The sequence below is a fragment of the Mustelus asterias genome, chromosome 22 (assembly GCF_964213995.1).
Source record: "Mustelus asterias chromosome 22, sMusAst1.hap1.1, whole genome shotgun sequence".
Taxonomy (NCBI): domain Eukaryota; kingdom Metazoa; phylum Chordata; class Chondrichthyes; order Carcharhiniformes; family Triakidae; genus Mustelus; species Mustelus asterias.
This window is the reverse complement of record NC_135822.1, coordinates 59327399-59354142: the sequence shown is the minus strand read 5'-3', so window position 1 is coordinate 59354142 and position 26744 is coordinate 59327399. Positions and strand designations below refer to the sequence as shown.

General features: G+C 42.1%; 1 protein-coding gene across 1 annotated transcript in view; it reads left to right on the top strand.

Annotated features, from left to right (window-relative positions):
• Positions 1-26744, top strand: part of LOC144510095 (histone acetyltransferase KAT6A-like) — a 160474-nt gene that overhangs the window by 91614 nt on the left and 42116 nt on the right. The window contains exons 7-8 of the mRNA XM_078239364.1: positions 3398-3717; positions 9179-9297. Coding sequence (XP_078095490.1) covers positions 3398-3717; positions 9179-9297 — 439 coding nt within the window. The remainder of the gene's footprint in view (positions 1-3397; positions 3718-9178; positions 9298-26744) is intronic.

Here is a 26744-nt window from a genome sequence, read left to right as displayed (position 1 = left end):
ATAATTTAGTAGCCACTAAGTGTTAAAAACACTGACTTTTGTTTTTTTTGTCTTTTAATCCTGCACCATTGCCTGTGACGTCCTTGGCCCCCTCCTATTTCTCATTTATATTTGTCCCTCGGTGATATCATAGGAAAATACAGCATGAATTTTCCTATATGCACTAATGATACCCAGTTCACCATCCCTTCTCAGGCCCCCTGCACTTCCTGTAAATTGTCAGATTGCTTGTTCAACATCATCTATTTATAAGCACAAATTCTCTGTAAATATTGCAAAGACACAAGCCATTGTCTTTGGTTTACATCACAGACTACATTCCCTTGACATTGACTCAATCCTGCCAGCTGTGCGAGGCTGAACCAGAATTTTTACAAGGTTGATGATATATCTAATCCTTTGAAGAGTTTCCTGTCACTTACTTGCACCATCACTAACACCACTGATTTCCACCTCTGCAACATTGCAACAGCGAATCTGCCGTTGATAGTGGATTTTATCGTGGAGTTCCCCAGGGTTAGGTGTTATATATTAATGACTCAAAAATTGTGTAGAGGGCAGGAATTAAACATTTGTGGATGATACAAAATTTTTAAGTATGTGAATTGTGGGAAGGTTAGTGTTAAACTTTAAAAGGACAAAGATTGGTGGAATGGGTGGACAAGTGATAGATGATGTTCAATGCGGAGAAGTGAGGTGATTCATTTTTGTACGAAGAACATGGAGTGACAATGTGAAGTAAAGGGTACAATTCCAAAGTGAGTGCAGGACCAGAGGGACCTGGGTACATGTGCACAAATCATTTAAGGTGGCAGGGCAGATTGAGAGAGCAGTTAATAACACTTGCAATATCCAGAGCTTTATAAATAGGAGCATGGAGTACAAAAGCAAGCAGGTTATGTTAATCCTGTATAAAACAGTGGTTCAGCATTAACTGGAGTACGAGAAGGGTTCTGGGAATAAGGGGCTTCAGTGACGTAGATCGCTTGGAAAAGTTGGACTGTTCTCCCTGGAGAAGAGAAGGTTGAGAGGACATTTGATAGAGGTGTTCAAAATCATGAGGGGTTTGCACAGAGGTTCCCACTGGTGGAAGGATTGCAAACGAGGGGCATAGATTTAATAATTGGTAAAATAAGCAGTGGTGACATGAAAAATATTTTTACACAGCAAGTTATTAGGATCTAGAATGAGCTGCTTGAGTGTGTTGTGGAGATAGGTTCGATTGGGGCATTCAAGAGGGAAAAGGTGATTGTGAATTGCTCCTTTAAAGGGCCAGACGCAACAGGCTGAATGGCCTCCTGTGCTGTAGCTATTCTGAGAGTCTATAAAACTCATGCAGGCTTTTGTTATCTCTGGACTGAACCATTCCAATGTACCCTGGCGATTAACCTTGGTGTTCTCAAAGTAGAGGCCATTCAAAAGTCTGCTGCCTTTGTCTTAACTGGCATCAAACCCCCCTCAGCCATCACACTTGTGCTCGCTGATGTACTTGAATTCCCGCTGAAGCAATTCCTTCATTTTACAAAAACACTCTTCCAATTCTATCCTCTTGAGCATCTGCAATTTAAATTGCCCCACTGGTGGTTGTGTCTTCAGCTATAAAGATCATAAACATTGGAATTTAAGATGCTCCCTCAAACCCACCTCTTCGACTAAGCTTTTGGTCATTTTGCCTAATATCTCCTTTTGTAGGCCAGTGTCAAACTTTGTTTGTCATTTGCGACATTTTATTACGTTCAAAGCCAGAATATAAATGCAAGTTGTTGATGAACCAGTTCTGTGAACAGTAGTGTTACTAAATGCTCAGGCTCGATGGACCATGAGGATCAGCGATGAGTAAACAAACCAATTTTAGCCCTGTAGTTGCTTATGTAGGTCCTGTTCTAAAATCTAGAAAAGAATGGCATTATTTACGTTTTATTTTTGGGGCGAGATGATAATTTGGAGCTATTTATACTGGCAGCTGCTAATTGGAGTTTACTCCAAGGCTGAACTTGTTTTGCTCAAGTTGAAGCAAATTGAAACAGGAAGTGTGGGCTTTACAAAACACAGTGTTGTATAAAGTGTTGCTGCAATATCTATTTATAATCAGCAATTTCTCCTCGGTAGTGTGGGTAGCCCCTGATTCTACAAGTGGTGCACATAGGTACAGACCCAAATCAGCATTTCAGATGCTTTTTTTTTGTCCTCATTCTGTCTTTATCCATTTCCATTCTCAGACAATATGGAAGATGCCAATATTCAAGCATCCTCTCTCCTCCTCGATCATATAGCTGCACGATTTGTTACCCTCATTAAGCACGTGTCTTGAACCTCCAACCCTCTTCAACTTGGCTCACGGCACCGTTAGCAAACTTTATCTACTGTCAATCTTCTCAGTAGTCCCACACATTCTTCTCAACCTCACGCCTACACTGCATCTTAGAATTTTCAAAGGCATTACTCAATCTCCTGCATTCTTTGCAGAAACTGTTACATTCCCAAGCAAATTTGTTTCATCTGGTAAGCAACAAACTTGATGATAGATGATTTTCCTTCATTCATTGACCAGCTCAGGAATACCATCCTTGTTGTGGGTTGATTGACTTAGATTGTGAGGATTTTTATATTCAGCTCGCCATTGGGAAGCGTCTGAATGAAAAATGGAAAGCATCAATGCACGAAACGCAGGATAGGTTCCTGACGCTTGACATTCCTGTTTGTTGGGATGTGTTTCAGTTTCACCAATTGAGCGTTTGCGTCAACTGTGTTAATGAACTGAGACCATCCAACCATGCACCTTGCCCCAATTTGTTGGCTCGTAATATTTGGGTTCGTTACAATTAATCCCTTCTTGAATATTGATGGCATCCCACTCAATGTGACAGAGATCACAGCAAAACAACCCCTCCCAAACCATTTGCAGTAGTCTATTGGACCTTGAGGACCAACGATAGGAAAACATCCATTCGATCCAGTTATCCTCATGAACTCTCAGACTGCCCATTTTGTTTGAAGAGAGAAAGAATGAAAAGTAATGTCATGAATGTTAACCAGCACTAAAAGAAATTCATTTGTGCTTGCAAATGTGGAGCTGCATGATACTCACTGAAGGTGATGGCCAAAGCATCATACACCTTCTAAGATGTACCATGAGAGTCGTTATATGTATTTAAACAATTCTGTATATTCCTAAGTATGTGGTTACTCTTAAAATACTCAACAGAAATGTGATGCCTGTTATCCAGCAGGTGGTGTAGTGGACCTCTTATTTTGCTACCAGTATTTGTGAATTATAAACTGATTCCTTGCTTAGTATCTTATTTAGCTGAATGGCAGAGGGAACTGCATTTTAGATTCGGTCAGTGAAGATGCTTTATGAATAACTGAACAAAGATTTTTTTTCCTCTTTCCACAGATCAAAAGGTTCTCAGCCATTTGACAAAGAGAGACAATGTTCCGGTCGGGGTCGCAAACGCAAAATTTCAGCAATCCCCTCATCAAAGTCGGGACGCTTGGATGGACTGAGCACTTTGAACTCGCGAAGCAGCAAATCTTCCCGCCTGAAAATGAACAAGAAAACCAAAGGGCTCATTGATGGCCTTAGCAAATTCTTCACCCCTTCACCTGATGGCCGCAAGCCACGGGGTGAACTCCTGGACTTAGCTGAGCAATACAGGCTCAAGAAAAAGGGGCCACGAAAATCAAGCACTTCTGACAGCAGCACATGGCCCACAGGTACTGCACTGACCACATTAATCCCTGCATGCCCAGTATCACCTGAGATTTCTTTACCAGCACCGAGGTGCCACATTAATAGCATCAAACCATCTTCTTGTACTAGCCCGCTTGATAACTTCAGTAAGCAGACATTCACTGGCCAGTTAACTAAGTGCAGAATGCCCAGGTTAAGAAAGGAGCCAATTGACTCTCCTTCCTCTCTTTATTCTCCCAAACTCTCTGGCGAAGCAGATGCTGAGTTAACTCCTCCTTGTCTTACACCTTGTGAACCTTGTCCTACTTCCATTGATAATTCTGTTCTCCCAAGCTATTGGGGCAGTCGCATGAAAAACAGTTGCACTTTGCAAATCTCACCTTACCTACGACTGAGTACATCTGTAGAAACGGCGGCTAAACTGCACTCTCATTATTTCCTGCCGTTTTCTGTGAGAGAGAAAGCAATAAGGGGCAGCCGGTGTAAAATGAGACATGGAAAGACGATCCTTTGGCACAGGAAGGGGACCGTGGAATTAGAAAGGAGTAAAAGTGCCGAGGACAAGGGTAAGAAGTAAATGCCATGCTATTGTGCATCGCTAGCACTAGAAATTGGCTTTTTATTGCGCTTTTTTGGGGTGCTTCAGGTAGTTGCTGTTCTCCTTTGGGAGGGGGAGGGGGTTGGGCTTGTGCCATGAAAGTAGCTCTGCATGTTTTCATTTCAGCAATTCAAATAAAAACACACGGCAGGTCCATAAGAATTTGAGGCAGGAACTTTCTTCGCTACCTTTGTCAAATACTGCTGTTTACTTCCGTTATTTTCTATCTTAATTTCAGACTTACTGCCTTCATATAATCATTGCGCTCATTAAATTGGCTGGTATATGAACACTTTGGAAGAGGGTGGGGTTGCAACACCAGGTGTCTGACCACATTATTTGCCTCCAAATGAACAGTGGCATAAAAGTATTTCAAGAAAACTACTGAAGTATCACTGCTACTGGGCATCACTTTCATGGCATGAGAGGAGCATCCATTTAAACTGGAAAATATTCCCCAAGGTGGAGTTGGCTGATTAAAATCTGGTCACATGCAGATTGATGAGGCCAGGTCACTTGCAGAGTATTTTCTGTATTGCATAGAATTGCATCTAGTCGCCTCCTGCTTTTTTATTCAAAGCATTTCAGCTCATTAGCATTTGTAGGATTAGAATAAAACTGCCCGTTCTGGCACCTTGGGTGTGAGAGAGAGACCAGTGCACTTCTAACTTCAAACAAGAACGTAAGAAATAGGAGCATTTGGTCCCTCAATCCTGCTCTGCCATTCAGTAAGCTCATAACCAATCTTTTCCCTCACAGGTACCTTTCCACACCATCCCCATAACCTTTGATTTACATAGTATCCAAAAATCGAATGAGCTCTGACTTGGATATACACAACAACTGAGTACAACTCTCTGGAGTAGAGAAGTCCAAAGGGTCACAGCCCTTTCATGTGAATAGATTATTCGTCATCTTGGTCCTAACTGGCTGACCTCTATTCAGAGATGGTGGCCTCCAGTTGCAGACTTTCCAGCCAGACAAAACATATTCCAACCATCTATTTTGCCAAACCCCATAAAAAGTATATATATATATATATATATATGTTTCAATGGGATTACACCTCAGTCCAGGAAATGTAGGCTTTGTCTGCTCAATCTCGAAGGGGCAATCCCTTCAATTCCTTTAAGGCCTTGGGGAAAGAGACCAAAACTGTACATAATACAGTTGTGATCTCACCAAGACCCTTCACAATTGCAGTAAGACTTCTTTGGTTTTATATGGAATTTGCTTTGTAATAAAGGACAGCTTGCTATTTGTTTTCCTCATTGCTTGCTGCATCTGCAGGATAACTTTGTGATTTGTGTACAAGGATTCCCAGATCCTTCTGAATACCAACATAGCAATTTCTCAAAAATATTCTGCTTCCCTACAGTTTCCTATCAAACTGGATCATTTCGCATTTTTCCATGTTATATTTTAGCTGCAACATTCTTGCCTGCTCACTTCAATCTGCCTAAATTATTTTGCAGTTTCTTTGCGTCCTTCTCAAGTTTACTCTTCCACTCAACTTTGAATCATCAGCAAACATTAATAAATTGCACTCCATTCCCTCGACCATTTGGTGGTGGTAACTAGCTGAGACCCATCCCTGATCCACTAAAGGACCCATTTGTTCCTAGTGTTTGTCTTCTGACCATTAACTACTGCTTAACCCATGATATATTATTTCCCATCCCACTGAGAGATAACCTCGATGGCACCTTGTTGAATGCTTCTGGAAAATCCCAATTTGAAACTTAGTTTCAGATGTAAACAAATCACACTCAAACTCGAAATAAAATGACCCATGTAATGATCGTTCTTCAGGAGCAATTAACCCTGCCCCATTGCACAGTGCTGCATCCAAAACAGCTTGTTCCCTTGTTGACTCCTTATTGCATTCCATTAAGTCATCCTCCACACTTTTAATGAAAATTATCTTTGTCAAGTTGATTATGTTTCTTCAGAATGACTGTTTACCCTTGTTAAATACACGTCCAAATTCATGATCCTAATGCTGCAACTACAGTTCGGAGATCTATAAACTACCCCCAGCATTTCTGTCTTGTTATTTCCTTGTTCCACCTAATCTGATTCTATTTCTTAATTTTTCCAAGCTAAGATATTTTCTCACTGCTATCTTTATCCCATCTTTTATTATCGAGCCATCTCCTCCTCCTCTTCCACTTTGCCTACCTTTTAAAGGTCTTATGTCCTGGGATATTTAATTCCTAACCCTAATCATTCTGCAACCATGTCTCCATTTTTTTCTCTGAGTGCTATTCATCTCTTTGGTTCTGAAAGCTTTGTAAGTACAAATCTAGTGCTTTTGCTTGAATTATTTTCTATTTTTCTCTGTCATCTTGACTCACGAATACTCCATTATGTTTCTTCAACTTTTTGGCCCTTGGTGACACATTCTGCATATTTTTGCCCAAATTACTATTTTGCTGTTGAATTGATTTTGAACTTGCTTCCAATCCCTTCATTAGTTGAAAGTCCAGTTCTTCGAGCACTAATCCCAGTCTTTAAGTCCCAACTGAACAGCTCCCACTTTCCTCTGCACTGATATGAGTGTTCAATGACTCAAAATCTCTGCCTCCCACACCACTGTTTAAACCTTGCATTTAACCTGCTAATCTATTTGACTTCAATTTGCAAGTGGCTCTCAAGAATCCAGAGATGATTACTGAGGAGTTTCTGCATTATCGTTCCGACCCGAGCTCTTCAAACTCCTTCCTCGATAGAGGTTGCTTCCTAAGTGGACCATGATAACTGGATCTTTCACTTCCTACTCCCAAGTTCTCCTGTTGCGGGGAAGTGTCCTTAATCTTGGCACCAAGCAAGCGACACAACCTTCAGAACTCCTGGTCATGGCTGGAGAATACAGGATCTGTCTCTTTATACCATACTATACTATGATGGCTGCATTCCCCTTTGACCTTCTGCTTTAAAGCCCTCTTATTATCATGGTGACAGCCCCTTGAACCAAGTGTCCCCATAACCATGTCCTGTTCCCTTGATGCTCCAACAACATCTGTATCTCGGAAACCATTTTGACAACTCTGCAGTGAAATTTCTGAGAAGCAGCTGCAACAGGTGTGATTGTGAGGGATCGTGATGCTTTCCACAGCCTCCATATGTTGCCGTTGCAGCACCTCATCTATCCTGCTTTCCTGTTACTTTGTTCAATTTGTCGAGTTAATTACTACACGTATTTAATTAACTTAGCTTATATTTTAGTTTGTAGTTTTTAATCTTAATTGTTTGATCGAGTTTTAGTTATAGGCAACTTAACTTCAATATTGACCTATACAATTGCCCTACTCCCCCTCCACTGATATGTCACTGCAAATTTTTTTCCCTCTTGACATTCACTTTCTTCTGCTTCTCTATGAGACATCTATTGAGGCCATTCCAGTTACTACTCATTCTCCTGACTTTGCCAATCTTCTATTTAAATACCTGGGCTGCTCCAGGGGTACTCCTCATTCTCCTGATCCCTACTATTGCTCTCCCAGCTACCAGTTTAACAAGTTTGTTACTAATCACTGCTTTCCCTTAATCTGGAATTGGCAGCTTTCTGTTAAAATAACTTTAAAAACTGCAGTTGCTGTTCTCTGTGCCCCTTTACCATGCTTAATTCCTCTGGCGCTCTGATGACCTTAACTTAATTCTTTGCCTTGTCTTAGGGTACCCGAACAAGCGCCAGAGTGTGACGATTAGAGGATTTTCACAGTAACTTCATTGCAGTGTTAATGTAAACCTACTTGTGACACAATTAAATAAACTTTAGAAAAAAACTAAAAGGGATTGGTTCCTTGGGTTCACAAATCCCCTTCTTTCCCCCGGCAGTGGCTGGTAGTGGAATCAGGACAAGTTGGTTTTATTGATAAAAATTGAGCACTCACCTATCTGGTGAACAGCATGCTGGCGCACCAGTGTGCGACGCTACAAGGCTGGCTTGCTCAAGTGGGATTTGTAATTTGGTATTTTGGTTTAGTTTAGTGTAGAAATGATTACCAAGTAACATCCATTTCAAAGGCAAAGTACTGAACTGAGCAAAAGGATGCTGATTCTCACAACCAAATGAGTGCTTCATTGTAACTTTTATCCTTGGCTTTATACCCATAAGAGTATTTAATTCAAGCTGCTACTGCCTTCTGCTGTGTCCCTTGTTGCCTTTAATATTTGCTATCCTGCTTGTTTATGTTTATTTTGTAGTTTACATTGACTGTATTGGGCTGGGTTTTTTTCTCCAATGATGCAGGCTTCTGTCATTTCACTGTGTTAATATACTTTGCCATCCCTGCCTGAGGTGAGTTCCTGATCTGAGCCCTCCAGTATGAAGGGTGCTCCAAACAGAGTTGAGGAGCTTCTCCAGTAAAACAGAAAGGGAAAGGTGTACTCCCATCCACCTCCAAGAGTCACAACACTGGTGGCAGAGTCTTGGAATACTTCACCTCGCCCTGTTCGCTGTAAAATTGTGGAGAACCAGCCAAAAGAGGGGGACCCTCAGCACGTGAAGTCAGAATCTTGTAATTTGGGGTTGCGTGTCATGTGTTGGCTGTAGGATATCTGATTGATTGAAGCTGACTTGCCTGCTGGTCTAATAAAAAAGGATGCACAAAGCTCCAGGTGGATCAGCAAAAGTTACGAAACACCTGAATCCAATCTAATTGGCAGTTCGGCAGTTGTTAAATTTATCCCCCAGATTGGTTACAGTCTTGGAGATTTGAGGGCATTAATGTTGCCGTGTGGCTCCATTAACTTTTAACAGCTATATTAACACATTGAGGTTGTCAGTTCTCAGTCTGCCTCTCTGTCAGCCAAGGTTGATTGCAGGAGGTTTCGCTGAAGGAAAGCCTCTCCGTTAATATGATGTTTTTCTGAATCTGCAGACAATCAGGACTCGTGGGGCTGCAAACTTGAAAATGAGGATGACCAATCACTGAGCAAAGACATTGTGACAGAGAAAGACCTGGACCTATTTCAACATGTTCAGGAACTTGCACTGGAGGTGAGATGCAACACAGCATGACGTTGGTGACTATTGGCTAATAAACTGTTCACATTACAGTTATTGACTTCAGGACCAGAGATTTATTCTCATCTCTTGCAGATAAGGTAGATATTTTCAGACTTGCAGGAAATGAAGATGTGCCAAGCTGATTAGAGTAAAATTACATGCGTACAGAATTTTTTTCTGCTGTTTTGAAAAGTAAAGTTGTGTATGAGGTATTTGCAAAATCAGAAGAAAAGGTTAGCTGCGATGTATCAAGGATATTAGCCATAGTAAAATAGATAGGCACGAAGGACTTAACTCCAAACCACAAAATAAAGAGTTTCAAAACTGCAAACATTAAGGATTTGAGCTTAACAGTGCAATTGGTCCAAGTCGAGTTGCATACTTTTGGTAACTAAATGTACAGTTGCTGTGGAGAGCAATAAATGTCAAATACACTCGTACATGTTCTCGCAAATAGTATGTTGAGAATGTGAGAATATGCTGTGTGAATGGGATATTTGCTCCAGCACTCTCTGCGAGTATGCACATTACTTCCAATCATGTACAGAAATGCTGGTCCACAGGTAATGCATGTTAGGGCGGCACGGTGGCACACTGGTTAGCACTGCTGCCTCGGGTGACTGTGTGGAGTCTGCACGTTCTCCCTGTGTCTGCATGGGTTTCCTCCGGGTGCTCTGGTTTCCTCCCACAGTCCAAAGATGTGCGGGTTAGGTGGATTGGCCATGCTGAATTGCCCCTTAGTCCCCCTGACACTATCAGGGTAAATATGTGGTGTTAGGGGGATAGGGACTGGGTGGATTGTGATCGGTGCAGATGAGATGGGCTGAATGGCCTCCTTCTGCACTGCAGGGATTCTATGATTCAGTGAACACCTTGTTTTGACGTTTTGTTTTAACTTTTAAGGTCTACTAATACAAATCCACAGAGGAGATGTTTTTAACAGAAAGATAGCACTTGAGTTTACTTGCTTTCTCAAAGGACTGTGGTTGTGAGTGAAAGCTATATCTGTACTGATGATACTGACCTGATTGTGTTGAAAATTTGGGAATGAGTGTTGAGACTAAACTGAGATCTCATTCACATGCATGGATAGAAGATGGTTAGTGGATAGCAAGCAGCAGATCATGTAGAGCACGTCAGAAACCACAGAGCCTCATTTGACAGTTTCTATGATGTTGCAAACTCAATGGACAGTACAGAAGTGAGAAATTCTATCACAAAGGCCCTTTGATGTTTTAAACAACTGGCTTTGGGAAAACTATGTCCAGGAACCCTCCGATAGCAAATTTCGCTCTTCATTAATCAAATCTTTTCTCGAGTTACTAGTTTTGAGTTACTAGTTCTCTGCTGTCTTGTCTCATCCTGCTGTTCAAATCACTAAACAAGTTGTGTAAAAATGGTAAAGTCAAGGAGAGGAACCAATCCCTTTTTTGAGAAAACTGAAGTCCAACTCAAACGTCTAACTCAGCTTGCAATTCTGGGCACTCAATTATTGGTGCCAAATGGCAAGACGTATGTGCTAAATCAAAAACAAATCAGCTGGGTTGGCAAAGGCAGAATATGCCCTGATGTTCAATTCCGTTTATGCCCTGCATAGGTGGAGTTGATAATGCTGGGAGAGTCCATACTTTTACATCTGCACATTACGGTGTTCAGTCCTTTTGTTCGGGTCTTGCTCTCAGTCTGTCTTCTGCTTGGCCTTTCCCTCCCATGTTAATCAGCCATGATCTGTTTGAATGGGCAGAACAGATTTGATGGGCTGAATGGACTACTCATGTTTCTGTGTTCCTGTGTTCCTTGTCCCATCTTCTGCCCATTGTGAAAGAAAGTTAACAGACTGCCCTGGTACTTGACAATAAATCAAGCAGTTTGTACCATGCAGCAGCTGATGTTCTGTGTTACATCTGGGACACAGGCCAGACCAATAGGAGATTTGAACACAAGGGTACAAATTTGAAATTTAAGGCTTTAGTGAGCCGGGACCAGTGTATATAATTCAGCCCATTAAAGTCTTTCATCCGTGTATGCCAGCTGAAGTCAACATCACACAAGTTGGAACATTTTTCTAAACAATTGAATTGTGCACAGTTGTTAGCAGTCAGAAAGCCTGAGTTGTGTTCTATGAGCTGTGATCATGGTTATGACTGGGTGAGGAGGGGTTAAATGGCTCCCCTGCCCCTCATTGTTTGGCCACATTTGTTTGAAAAGGATATGCTTGCCGACTCGTGTCGTGATACAAGAGCAAAGATGAGGCTTTCTTGAGTTTAACTGTGAAAGATATTCACTTAATTATACTTCAACCAATCTAAGTAAAATAATAAGCTACGCATTGACTTGCACATACACGCAGCAAGGTGTCCCTGGATGAACACAGTCAGCAATCAGGGCTCGTAGCTTACCCTGTGGGTTGAAGCAGGAGCGAGCCCACTTAGGACTTCACCTTAGGCTGCTTATCCTCAGCCCTGCTGTATAAATTGTTCTGAGGGCTGGTTTGTCTTGTGACCTTCCTTCCTTCAAATTCCGGGTTATTCAAAAAAAGATATTGTCCATGTATTCCAAAGTTGATTTGATTAGTTTATGTCTGGGATTTAACTTGGGGTACCATTGTCCAAGCAATTCATCTTCATATCCTGTCTCAGGAGACAGGAGATGCGAGTCCTTCATGCTTCCCTGAAGTCATTGCCTTTGAAGGGTTTTGCAGACAGCCTGTGATGTATGTGGTAATGCAAGTTGGGGTTAGCCATCTTGGGCTGAGTTCAAATCGCTTTAGTCTCCCTCAATTAAAAAAAAATAGATTTTTAAAAGCAATTCGGATTTCTAGCTCATGAATTAAAAATCATTATTTGGCATAAAGAACATCTTTGTGACATCATATAAAATATATTCCAATCACTCTCTTTTTGTACACCAATTGGCATAAAGCAAGCAGAAATGCTGAAAGACGTGATGAAAACACATATTGCAGAAAATGGATATATTGAACATAAAGTAAGAACATAAAAACTAGGAGCAGGAGGAGGCCATTTGGCCCCTCGAGCCTGCTCCGCCATTCCATAAGATCATGGCTGATCTTTTTGTGGACTCAGCTCCACTTGCCCGCCCGCTCACCATAACCCTTAATTCCTTTGCTGTTCAAAAAATTATCTATCCTTGCCTTAAAAACATTCAATGAGGTAGCCTCAACTGCTTCACTGGGTAGGGAATTCCACAGATTCACAACCCTTTGTGTGAAGAAGTTCCTCCTCAACTCAGTCCTAAATCTGCTCCCCCTTATTTTGAGGCCATGCCCCCTAGTTCTAGTTTCACCTGCAGTGGGAACAACTTCCCTGCTTCTATCTTATCTCTTCTCTTCAGAATCTTATGTTTCTATTGGATTTCCCCTCATTCTTCTGAATTCCAATGAGTATTGCCATAATCTACTCAGTCTCTCCTCATAAAGCAACCCTTTAAACTCCAGAATCAACTTAGTGAATCTCCTCTGCACCCCCTCCAGTGCCAGTATATCCTTTTTCAAGTAAGGAGACCAAAACTACACAGTACTCCAGGTGTGGCCTCACCAGCATCTTATACAGCTGCAACATAACCTCGCTGTTTTTAAACTCCATCCCTCTAGCAATGAAAGACTAAATTCCATTTGTCTTCTTAATTACCTGCAGCACCTGCAAACCAACTTTTTTGTGATTCCTGCACAAGGTCCCTCTGCACAGCAGCATGCTGCAATTTTTTACTATTTAAATAATAGTCCATTTTGCCATTATTCCTACCAAAATGGATGACCTCACATTTACCAACATTGTACTCCATCTGCCAGATCCTTGCCCACTCACTTAGACTATCTATATCCCTTTGCAGACTTTCAGCGTCCCTCTGCACACTGTTCTGCCACTCATCTTAGTGTCATCTACGAATTTTGACAAACTACACTTGGTCCCCAACTCCAAATCATTGCACTGGGTTTTAAGCAGGTTATGGCTAAAATGTGTCTTTTGGGCATGATGCAGAAGTTCTTAACCATGATCTGGCATAATTGTGGTGAGGAAACTGAGCCAGACAATAAACTTGGCAGAAGATTCATAACTATTCACACTTTGGCTTTGTTGCGGAAGATAGTTTCTCATGGCTAATGTGCTCTGACAACAGTAATTGGAGTGCAACATTTTGGTAAAGTATCAGCTTTGCACGTGTTTATGCGGCTTTGATTATACACAATATGGGTGGGTAAAATCTGGCTTAAACACTGGACCACAGTAAGCTGTGGTTTTACCAGTAAACTGTTGCATGTTCTTCCTGCTTGACCAGTAGTTGTCCATTTACTATGCCATGAACACCCACAACCTCAGCTGTCGCAGAAAGGAATTGTATAATAATTACAACAACTTAACATGTGCTTCATGGGAACCAAGGAGAGCAGGAGTGATGGGTGACCAGGACTTGGGGCAAGTTGGGATATGGGCAACAAAGTTTTGGGTGAGCTTCTTGTTTGAGGAGAGGCGAGCCAGCAGAGTACTGGATTATTGAGGTAACACAGGCATGGATGAGAATTTCAGCAACATAAAAGCTAAGGCAGCGACTAAACTAAATGATGTCACAGAAATCGGAGTAGGCAGGCTTGGTGTGGTTAAGTGGCCAGACAGTCATCGAAGGTGAATTGCAACATCAAGATCACAAATGGTCTGGTCCAGTCCCAGACAATTACCAGGGAGAGGGATGGGTTTGGCGGCCAGCGAATGGAGTTTGTAGCAGTAACTGGAGATGATAGATTCAATTTTGTTGTGGAACATTTCTGCTCCCCAAATGCTGTTTGTCAGACAAGCAGCGAGATAAATGAGAGCTCGCGAGGAGGATTGAGGGAGGTACTTGTGAGATGGAACTGGTTGTCATTGGTGTACATGTGGAACCTGATGTGCATGAGGATGCTGTCTCTGAGGGGCAGCATATAGGTAAGGAATCGGAGGAGGCCAAGTATCCATCCATGCACAACTTCACAACTAACTGTGTGGAAGTGGGGATACCCTGGCTATGACTGGATAAATCAAAATGGAGCCAGGTGATTACAGTCCCACCCACTGGGTGACAGGCACTGAAAGATGGTGCTCTGATCAACCCTGTCAAAGGCTGCAGAAAGGTCCTCAAGTCAGTGAGCCCATAAATAACGGCAAACAACAATGCTGGTATTGAGCAGCCGATGAGGCGCAAATCTGAATCAGGGTGACTAATTGCAGTCCACATTTATGCTTCGATTGCCTTAGGAGGTAGCGTTTTGGCTGAGTTGTCGAAGCAAGGGAAATCCCTTGGTGCTTCACTGAAACATGTTTGCTAAATATAGAGTTGATCATGGAGTGGTTGCATGTAAAGATGCAACTTTCCTGCCAGCAGCTTGAATTTTGGAACGGGCCGTCGACGATGAGAGGAGAGGGGAAGCGTATTGAAATCTGACCCATTTGACAAAGGTTTTGTCCCAGTATGTTTCATAGTATGTGACCTGTTGCTATTAATTGTGTGCTGTGTAAAAAAAAAAAACTGGGGGGGGAAAAAAACAAATCCCATACCTCCTCAAAGGATTAAGGCAAAGTGCCAGTATTGTTCTGTTTGCCTGGTGTGTTTGCGTCTTTGAAATCAGATGCTGAGCACTGGTCACATGATGTGTGTCGCAGCTGCTGCAACATTTCAGTAACCAGAGAGTTCAACCACATTTCATTTGTGCATAGCTGAAGAGTGCAAGCCTTGCTCTGTTTTTTTTCCCCTCTGTGCAGCTGGCTGAAGGGAAAGGGTTTTTTTTAACCTAAAGTACTGTATAACTGTGTTACAGACCCTGTGAATCTGTGTCCTGGTGCTCTGTGTGTGTGCGTGTGTGTGTGTGTTCATTTTCTGCTACGTACCCATGTGCAAGCAGTTGTACTGGAACCGAATGTCAGCGTTCCCACTTGGCATTCAACTGAAGGAGAGGTGGGAGCATGAAGGGAAGGGTTTGATGGCCCATGCATTGGCACAGGTAGAATATTTTCTGTTCTTGGTGTTTACTAAATGATGAACTGGTTCAGGGGTCACTGTGTGGTTGCAAATTCCTTTTCGTTTTGCTGAAGTTTTCTTTAACTTGGCACATACTGCATTTGAAAATTCTACGATGGCAAAAGTATAAATGAGTTGATTTGCTAGTTTGTTTATTGGAGCCTGTGAACCTCCTGGTTTCTGAGTTGGTGTTTGTAAGGCCCGTATAAATGAGCAATGTGGTCTGACTTGTGAGGCCCGTGAGTGTATTTCTTGTGCAATAAAGGATTTCTGGATATTAGATCCATGCCATGTATTCCTGGGTCCACAACAGCAGCCAACAAAGTGATTCAAGTGTCGTAAACAAGGAGTCTTCTGAACTCTGAAATTTAGTCCTGTATTCAATCATTGATAATACAGACATGGCACTCGTGATTCTTTGGTCCAAGGCATGGTGTAATGATAACAGGTGAGAACCTGGCCATCACCACCAGAACAGAGTTCTGATTCAAGCCCCATTACGGCTGGTGTGCCAACGGTATTGGGATGGTCCCTGCTTCCTTCTGTATATGTGCCAGTTTACTGGCATCGCTTGATCATTTGAAACCAGCCCCACCGGTAATTGGTAACAAGGAATCAAACATAAGTATTCTTGGCTACAGACTGAATTGTATGTGTGATGGGTCAAGGTAAATGTCAATGTTGGTGCAATTTTGTTTGACATTATGGGGGGGCAGACAGTTGGAAAATAGTGGTAATATCCACTTGTCTTTTAAACTAGCGCAAGTCTTGGAAAGTTGCACCAAACTCTTCTGTTGTATCTTGGAAAATGATGTTAGGGAGCCCAGAGGCTTGAAAACAACAGAGCTTTATTTACATCCCGTGTGTGTTCTCTTTTACGCCTGTTTCCCCACCCTTGGGACTTGTGACGTCACCTCCGGTGAATGTATGAGTACAGCAGAGCTCAGTAAGCCAATTAAAAATTAATACAAATGCATAACATTTTCTCACCCCTAAAATTGACATCCCTAACAAGTTCAACATCAACGATATTCAATAAGTCAGTCACTATTAGTAAGTCAGATGGTCTTGTGGTCCTCGTTCTCGAAACGGTCGATGGCAAATGTCTGGTGTCGTCTTCCCACTGGTGGGAACCTCTGGCATTTTTGTCTTTGCACAAACGTTATAGGTGGTGGGTTTAACTAGCGTTGAGGCAGGAACTCAAAGTTGTCTCCGTGCCTGATCAGAAGATGAAGTGTTGCTTCTCTCAAGAGTGTCTTTTGGTGTCGGAGTTGTAGGAAAGTTCAAGACTTTGTTCGGTTAAATCTGGATTCTCAGCACGTTCTGATTCTGGGAGATCTGTTCTCCCAACCAACAGCTGGTCTGCATGTCTCCTCCAGATAACATCATCTCTGGACCATATAATCGGCAGGTCCAGCCTGTGAAAGGATACTGGAAGGAACCCATTTCTCTCCGATGGACTAATTCTTAGCCAAAACGCCTTGTCCTTGGTGAAAAACTCTATGCTTTGCTTTCTCACCATTCCATTTGTCCTTGTTGCTGTTGTGCGATTTCTTTCGTTTTTGGGGGTTTCAACAGATCAAATGTTGATCGTAGTTGTGTCATCATCATTAGTAATGCAGGAGAGGTCTTGCTCATGGAATATGCGGTATTCCTATATACTAGTCGCAAAGAAACTTTATTTCCTGGTTGTTCTCTAGGTATGTTTCATGGTTTGGATGAACGATTTTGCTAGTCTGTTAGTAACATGCTGATACAGTGCAGACCTAATGTTGAATACCATTCTCTTCTAAGAAACTTTTGAATTCTTGTGAAAGATATTGAGGTCTGCTGTCGCTGACCAGTTGTTCCAGAATGACAGATATTTCTCCTAGCTTCTCGGTAGTCTTCTCTGATAAAGTAGATATCATCATAGTGACCTTAGTCCACTTCATGTGAGCATCAACCATTACTTAGAACATATATCCTTCAAAACGTCCTGCAAAATCCACATGCACTTGTTGCCAAGCTTCTTCTGCTCATTCCCATGGATGCAGCGGGACTAAGGGTGGCTGGTTTCTTACCTTCGCACAGGAAGAACATGTTTGAGCTTTCTCTTCAATGTCCGTATCCAATCCAGGCCACCAGAAATAACTCCTCACTATTTCCTTCATGTGTATGATTCCACAATGGCTCTCATGTAGCTTCTCTAACACCCACTTTCTCAATAGTGGCAGATTGATCATGCTGAAGACATCCTGACTGTACTGACAACTCCAATCTTCTGGAGTAGTGGAGTTTCAAGTTAGTTCCAAAGTTTTTACTCGTAAAACCAGATCTAGCACTTCTGACAGCAAAGGATTGCTCTATGTGTGTTTTCTCACTTGCCGAGAAATAACAGGTGTGTTATCGACTTGTTGAAAGTGTAATATTTTCCCGCTAGAGCAGTCTGATGAACTACTTGGTAATGGCAATCTTGAAAGTCCATCCGCATTCCCATGTAAACTTGACTGTCGGTACTTCATGGTATAAGTATGTGCAGACAAAAGCAATGCCCATCTTTGCATTCTACTTGCTCCAGGTGATGGAATTCCTGTGTGTGGTCCAAAAAGGATAGTGAGTGGACCATGGTCCATCAGCTTGTAAACTCTCTCTCTCACACAGGAACTGATGGAATTTCTTTACTTCAAAGATGATCCCTAATGCTTCCCTTTCAATCTTTGCATAGTTACTTTCAGCCTTGCCCAAGGTTCAAGATGGAAAAGCAATAGGTCTTGTCTTCACCCAATGGGATGATGTGGGAGACCACACTCCTATGTCATAAAGGGATTCATCACAAGCTAACTGTCGGGGTAGAGTAGGATCAAAATGCTTAAGAACGTTAGATTTAAGTAACGCTCCTTTGACTTGCACGAAAGAGTTATTGCATTGATCCGACCGTATCCACTTATTGTTCTGGCACGAGAGGTTATGTAATGGTTTCAAAATGGTCGCCAAGTTTGGAACAAATCTTCCATAACAGTTCAACAAATCCTCAGAAGGAATGTAACTGGTTAATATTCTGAGGTGCAGTGCCTCTATAATGGCCTTAACTTTAGAAGGATATTTGTGAAGGCCAGTGGTGTCAATCACATGTTCCAAATATCCAGAGGTGGATTAGAAGAACTCGCACTTATCCTTGCAGACTCTCAGACCATAGCCTTCCAATCACTGGAGAGTGGCATCTAAGATTTGAAAATGTCCCTCTTCATCTATTCCAGTAAATAGGATGTCATCCAGATAATAATAGACTCCGCTCAGTCCACTTAGGATCTGATCCCTTGCTCTTTAAAACAATGCAGGAGCTGAGGTGATACCAAATGGCAATCTTCAGGACTGGAATAAGAGTTCTTGTCCACATTAACTTGTAAGTAAGTCTGGCTGAGGTCAAGTTTGCTGAAATGTTGGCCTCATGCCAATCCCGGAAACAAGTCTTCATTGTGAGGTAACTGTTCCGCACATAAAAGTGGATTAATGACGACCTTGAAGTCTTCGCAAATCCTTGCAGATCCATTGTTCTTGATGACTTGAACTATAGGTGTGGCCTATTCACTAAAGCTGACAGATTCCAAAACTCCGGTCTTCTCAAATCACTCCAAGTCGACCTAATAGCATATGGTACAGACCTTGCCTTCAAGCATTTTGCTTGTCTTCCTCCTTTTGTTTTCAGTTTAACTGTAATATATTTCATGCTCCCTAATTCTTACGGTGACCTCCAACTTTGACATTTTTCTGCCATGCAAAAGTCTCTGTACTTCCTAGAGGAAATACCTCCTTCAATGTGTCCTCCAATTCTCTGGACGTCACTTGCCTGACTTGCCTTCAAACTTAGACAACAGTTGGGTGATGCTTGATGCCAACTGCACCCTATCTATGGCAAGTTTATTCCATTGCAGGCACTCTGACTGACTTTAAGTCTTGACTCCCTTGTGTTGACTTCTAACTCTTAACTCACTGGAGTTGTCTTCTATCTAATCCCTGTTGCTGTTTGGTTTTATGTGTCCTTGTATATCAGTGTAATTAGTCCAATGCAATTGAATTTTCCTTGTGCATTCATATGTGCAGTTTGCCTCCATTTGGGTCTGGGCTTTTATCACTTCTATTTCTGCTGTTTTAACACTTTTGTCTTTACACCTCCTAGATCCCACTTTCGTTTTGTTATGCCGCTTTTCATTTCTCCTTTCTTGGGTATTTTGTTCTCCTAAATCCCAATTCCAACCCTTCAGTTTTCTTTGACCTTTGGACTTTGCTGCTTCTCTTTCTGATTTGATTCCCTCTTGGGCCTGCAGCTTCCTTCTTTGGTCTGTCTCTCTTAACGTCCTCCCAAGGGCCTTCAGGGTACTGCCTCCTTTCATACAGCAATTGCCCCATCCTACTCTCTTTTTCAGTGCACTAATGTTACCAACCTCTTCCCTTTCCAACTCCCCCTCCCATTGCTGACCCTGTGGATCTTGCCAGCAGATCAGTGCCTATTCTCCATGTGCCTTTTCAGAATGGTGAGAGTTCTCTGTTCCTTTTGAGCATTTCCCCTTATTCCACCCCCTCACTTCTCATTGAAAATGACCATTCTCTGCTGCCCACCCAAGTAGCATTAAAATGTTATCGCCGCTTTCCCCACTCGGCCTTTCACCGAGCATTTTCTCAACCTCGTGATTTCAAACTCAATTTATCATGTTATCACTTTTGAGTCGACGACCTTTTTTTCTTTCCTAACCTCATCGATCCTTGTAAAGTCCTCAACCCATATTCATAGCCACCTCCGAGACCTTGCTATCTCATGATCTCTCTATTTGTATCATATCAGTCAGAGAGAAGGCCATCTCTGATCACTTCTTTTTGTACATCTCTCCACCCATATCCTCCAGCGTTTTGGTTGACAACGGGTTCAAGGTTTATAGGGCAGAGCAGCAAGATGGCGAAGTGGAGTTGAGACTACAAACAGATCAGCCATGATTTGATTGAATGATGGAGCAGGCTCAGAGACCGAATATCCCTTGACGCCCTTGTCAATCAAAAGTCTGTTGAACTCTGCCTTGAATAACCCAGCCTGCACTGCTTTCTGGGAAGGGGAATTTCACAGACTGACTAATCTCAGAGAAAAAATTGTCTTCAGTCCCGCTTTAAATGAGAAACCTCTTCTTCTTAAACTGCGTCCCCTAGTTCTCATCTATTACCAGCCCCACACAACTCGGACTAATATCACCAGGCACGATGAAATCAAAAACAGAAGGAGTAGTAGGCCATTCGGCCCCCTAGCCTGTTCTATCTTTCAAGATGCTATTGACTGATCTGATGCTCATGCTTAAACCGTGCCCAGAGTTCTCGCTTCCCCCACGAGGAGACATCCTCCCAGCATCTACCCTGCCGAGCCCCCTCTGAATGAAATGTTTCAGTAAGTGGAAACATTCTTCCGGTATCTATCCCCTCATGTCCCCTCAGGACATTACAAGTTTGAATAAGATCACCTCCCAATCTTCTCAATAACCTTATTGAAACATTTCATTCAGAGGGGGCTCGGCAGGGTAGATGCTGGGAGGGTGTCTCTTCTTGTGGGAGAAGCGAGAACTCGGGGCACGGTTTAAGCATGAGTGTTGTCCCATTTAAGACAGAGATGAAGAGGAATTTATTTTCTCAAAGGGTCATTAATCTTTGAATATGTTGAGGGCTGAGTTACAACGACCCAGCCTCTCTGTGGAAGAGATTTCCACAGTTTTTTGACTGACAAGGTAGTTGAGGGTTGTGTGGGACAGGAAAGGAAATGCTGTTAAGGCTGCAATCAGATCAGTCGATAGCATCTTGAAAGATAGAACAGGCTAGGGGGCCGAATGGCCTACTACTCCTTCTGTTTCTTATGATTTCATCGTGCCTGGTGATATTAGTCCGAGTTGTGCGGAGCTGGTAATTTTAGTGGCGTTCTGTAATTTTCCTTCTCATTTTATATGAAAAATCATTTTCTTTACAGCATTTGTGTCAACCTGTGACAGATACAACTCATAACTTGGGTGCTCTTATTGTATTCCCATTCAGAATAATTATGAAGCACAGCAGTTGAAATTAATCAACTGAAAAACTGGGAAGATCATGTTGCAATTCCAGTTAATGGATACTTAGTGCCACAAAATGATGGGAGGAGGATGCATGCAGTTTGGAGCACGGTTTTGGGAGTGGGAGCTGGTGTTTGCATCTTGTTTTACAACACAGGATTTAGATAAAAGTTCCTGGAAGGAAATTGCTTCATGTGTGAATATGCAAAACTGAGGATTTTAAAATCAAGTTATCAAGCGCAGGAGTGACGCACAAAATGGTTATTGGTTGCGAGTTGGGATAGAGGCGAGGGCAGCCTTTTGGATGGTTTGTGGAGGGTGAAAGGTGGGGCGTGTGCCGGGGTGGAAGTTTGGAGGTAAAAAAGAAAATAGACATGGCCATCGTTCTTAGATAAACATGTAAAAATGATAGATTGGAAAAGACCAGCTGGTCCATCAAGTCTGTCTCATTTTGTCGTGATGCAGCTGAACATCAAAACTGCTATGTAATACAAAAATACAAGGTCAATTTGAAGAAAGGCTTCTGTGCATTTGCTCTCCAATGCCCACAGGGAATCCGAATTACATCCAGGAAGGCACCACGGTCATAAGATACATCACCCAAAACCTACTTACCTTTTGCAACTCTGAATTTGTCCACTTAGTCTTGGTAAGTGTGGGGTTATCCACTTTGGAAGGAATAATAGTAAAATGGACTATTAAACGGTGAAAAATTACAACATGCTACTGTGCAGAGGGACCTGGGGGTCCTTGTGCATGAATCACAAAAACTCAGTTTGCAGGTACAGCAGGTGATCAAGAAGGCAAATGGAATGTTAGCCTTTATCGTGAAGGGGATGGAGTATAAAAGCAGGGAGGTCATGCTGCAACTGTACAGGGTACTGGTGAGGCCGCACCTAGAGTACTGTGTACAATTTTGGTCCCCTTATTTAAGAAAAGATATATTAGCTTTGGAGGGGGGTACAGAGAAGGTTCACCAGGTTGATTCCGGAGATGAGGGGGTTAGCTTATGAGGAGAGATTGAGTAGACTGGGTCTGTACTCATTGGAGTTTAGAAGGTTGAGGGGAGATCTTATAGAGACATATAAGATAATGAAGGGGCTAGACAGGGTAGAAGCAGCGAGGTTATTTCCACTTACAATGGAAACAAGGACTAGGGGGGCATAGCCTCAAAATACGGGGGAGTCAATTTAGAACAGAGTTGAGGAGGAACTTCTTCTCCCAGAGGGTAGTGAATCTTTGGAATTCTCTGCCCAATGAAGCAGTAGAGGCTACCTCGTTAAATGTGTTTAAGTCACAGACAGATAGATTTTTAACCATTAAGGGAATTAAGGGTTATGTGGAGTGGGCGGGTAAGTGGAACTGAACTCACTCTCAGATCAGCCATGATCTTATTGAATGGCGGAGCAGGTTTGAGGGGCTAGATGGCCTACTCCTGCTCCTATTTCTTATGTTCTTGTGTAACACATGGTGGACGGACTTTTCAATAGGTGGTCCCAGTGGAGATAGCAGGACCTGTAGTTCTAGAATCCATTGCCACTGCAGTGGGCTACAGCATTAGCATCTGGCCTGCAGGCTCCCTCATCAAACCGAGAGAGAGAGGGCAGAGGGACAGTTGGATACTGTAAAAAGAGACATTTTGAATTGAAGGAATCTAGCACCCACTTTGACACATACACCTTTAGTCAACTGTACATTAGATTATGACGAACTCTGCATCAGTCTGCACCGAGTCGTCATCGAAAACCTTTGCCGTATCCTGGGAGTCCCGTTGAATCAGTCCATAACAATCCTTCATTGGCCCGATGTGACTCTGTAAACATGAAAAAACATTTAACTATTGCACCTCAGTTATTCAGTCTCGCTCACTGCCTGGTTAGTTGCTTTGATAACAGCTTTCTGTAGCTTAATTCGTGGTTCATCCCTGGTCTCTTGAGAACTATATTCTTTAAATGTGTAAGTCAGATTTGTCCTTGCGAGAGAAGTACTTTGGTCACTTTAGCTTTGTTTTAAAATGCCCCCACCACGCATGTTTGATTTCATAAACTTGCTCAGAATGCCACTGAGATTACAAATTCATGAGTGACTGAATACCCCAAACAAGGCATTCCAAAACAAAGATATATGGTTCCTTGGATATTTATTTCCAAGATTTATGTTTGTCTAAATTGCTACAGTTTGTTGTATGAGAGAGGATGCCCAATGAGCAGGCTGCCACCCGAATTCTGACATTATTTGCTCACAAGGTTTTGGTACTCTGTTAATCAGACCTTGACGACCCATTGTTGGCAGTTTAATCTTTGTGAAGTGATTGAATGAATAACCATATTGAAACAGGAACATACAGTTATTGCAGTTAATTCTAGGATCTTGCACTTTTTCTAATGCCACAACGCCTCAATTCCATGACTTGGTTTCCATGTCTGTTGAAACATGGACCTTTTTTTCCTTTATGCTTTACATAAGACTGGACGGACGTGAGTTTTTATTTGTTAACTTGTTGATTCCCCTTGCTCAGGGTGAGTTCTGAATCTCAGTTTTGCTGTTCTGTCTACATTGTGTATATGTAAGCATAGAAAAGGGAGAGTGACAGCTAAAGGTAGCAAGTCACACTGGCAAAAGGAGGAAAATGATTCGACAGGATTAATGTTGGAACCACTTAGTTCACAAAGCAAAATACCGCAGATGCTGAAAATCTGAAATAAATATGCGCCAGAAATGCTCAGCAGGTCAGGCAGCATCTATGGAGAAAAAAAGAGTTAATGTTTAGGGTCGAGATGACCCTTCAGATCGTTCATTCTCCATATTTCACCATTTACATTAATGCTTTGGATTTGCTAATCAGAAGGATAATTTCAAACTTGTGTGTGCCACCAAATTAGATCGTGTGAATAAAATTGAGGAGAACTGCGAAACAATACAGAAACCTTACTAATAAACTTAAGGGATGAATATGTGATTGGCAAATGAACTCCAATATAGAAAAGCTTGAGGTGGTGCTATTCGAAAGGAAGAATAAGGTGGCCACATACTCTTTGGGAAGTGTGGATATGGGTTAGAGGAGCAGAAGGGATGTACAATACAGAAAGCAGTCGAAGTAATAGAAACATAGAAAAACTACAGCACAAAACAGGCCCTTTGGCCCCACAAGTTGTGCCGATCATATCCCTACCTTTTAGGCCTACCTATAACCCTCCATCCTATTAAGTCCCATGTACTTATCCAGGAGTCTCTTAAAAGACCCTATTGAGTTTGCCTCCACCACCACTGATGGCAGCCGATTCCACTCGCCCACCACCCTCTGTGTGAAAAACTTCTCCCTAACATTTCCCCTGTACCTACCCCCCCAGCACCTTAAACCTGTGTCCTCTCGTAGCAGCCATTTCCACCCTGGGAAAAAGCCTCAGAGAGTCCACCCGATCTATGCCTCTCAACATCTTATATACCTCTATTCGGTCTCCTCTCATCCTACGTCTCTCCAAGGAGAAAAGACCGAGCTCCCTCAGCCTATCCTCATGAGGCATGCCACTCAATCCAGGCAACATCAACATAATAATGCAGGTTATAAAGTCCATTTATAAAATAAACAAAACACACCTGTCCATTTTATAGGAATAGAATTGGAAAGCACAGAAGCGAGATGTTGAACTTTTATAGAATGCCAGTTAGACCACATCTGGGAGTCCTGCAAACAGTTGTGGTCTCCAGATTATTCAGAGGATATAAAGGCATTTGAAAAGGCGCAAAAAATAAGGTATACAAGAGTGTTAGCAGAAGTCAGGTTATGCCCATCAGGAAAGATAAAATAGGCTGATGCTCTTTCCTCTTGAAGGGTGATCTGATAAAGATTTATCCTATTCAACTCTTACAGAATCTTAGAGAGATATTTCCACTTGTAGGAGAGACCAGTACTAAGGGTCATAAATCTAAGATGGCCACTAATAAATCCAATTTTACTGAGAGAGTGGTGAGGATGTGGAACACTACCAAAGGAGTAGTTTGAGATGAATCGCCAAGATGTATTTGAGATGAAGTTAAATAAGCACATGATTGAGAAAGGAGTGAAGGGATTTGGTTGATGGGGTTAGATGAAGAAGGGTGGAAGGAGGCTCATGTAGAAAATAAAAATCCAGGTGGACCTGTTGGACAGAAGAGTCTGCTGCTATACTACCCAATGTTAACCCAATGTTACCCAATGCTGTTTAACCCAATGGATTTTATAATCTATTGAAGCCTTTCATTATGCACACTATAACGTGCTATCCTGTGTATACACATCGACTTTCGCAGGGGCCGTAAAAATGAAACACTTTGGAAATATGGTTTACCAAAGAATTCACCAACACTGTAGTATCTGTCCGAGAAAGAGCTCTGGGATGACTGAAGTAGCACTGGTGGGCAGGATTATAGGTTTCCATGGGATTTGAGCTGGAATAGCTGACGGGCCTGCTTTGCACATTGTTCTTATATGTGCACTTGGGACAAGCAAGAATATGGAAAGCCAGTCGGCAAAAAAGTGTATTTTAATATGTTTTATAATTAAATGATTTTTCTTGCTGTGAAAAACCTTGAAATTTGAATGCTGTTTCTGCACATAAAACCTTTCAGTTAAAAGGTGTGCCTTTAACTGGCATCATGTGACAAGATAATTTTCCTGGAAAACGAGATCAGATATTCGAGGTTTAGATCACTGCATGCATCTAATGTAATTTTGCTGCCTTTCGAAATGTCTGTGAGGCCAGCACGAGGAGAAACATTCTTCTTCAATTATCTTTGAATATTTGTGGATGTGATTACTGTTCAGTGGAGTGGCTAGAATTTTGCAAAGGCAGTGCTCTGTTCATGATCAGCTTTTTCCTGCAAATGAAACATATTCCTTTGGGTTTCTACAGCTGCATGTGGCAATGATGTAATTGTTTGCACAAGGTTTTTTTCCTCAAGTTACCTGTAAAGTACCTCATTAACTGCATCAGTGCGACAGCAGCGCCCATGTACAGAGAAGTACTCCTTGGGGATGTATGTTTATATCCCTGTGGAGGATGCCTGTGCGCTACCTATTTTGTTTCCGTTAACTGTGAGCTCAATGATCTGTTCATTTGTTGCTTTTCATTCTTATCTCTTTGTTCTTTCGCAGTTCCTCTAATTTGCATCCCTGCACCTGTAGAAATTCTTGAAATGTGACAAAGTATTTGACACTGACGTAATGATTGAGTTGTAGCTTCATAGTTCCACATCGTGTATCTGCAAAAGATTAGCTATCGGTGGCATTCAGTAGTAATACATGGAAGTTCCAACACAGAGAGAGGTCATTCAGCCAACCAGTATTTGTCAGAAATATAAACAAAATGCTGGAAAACTCACCAAGTC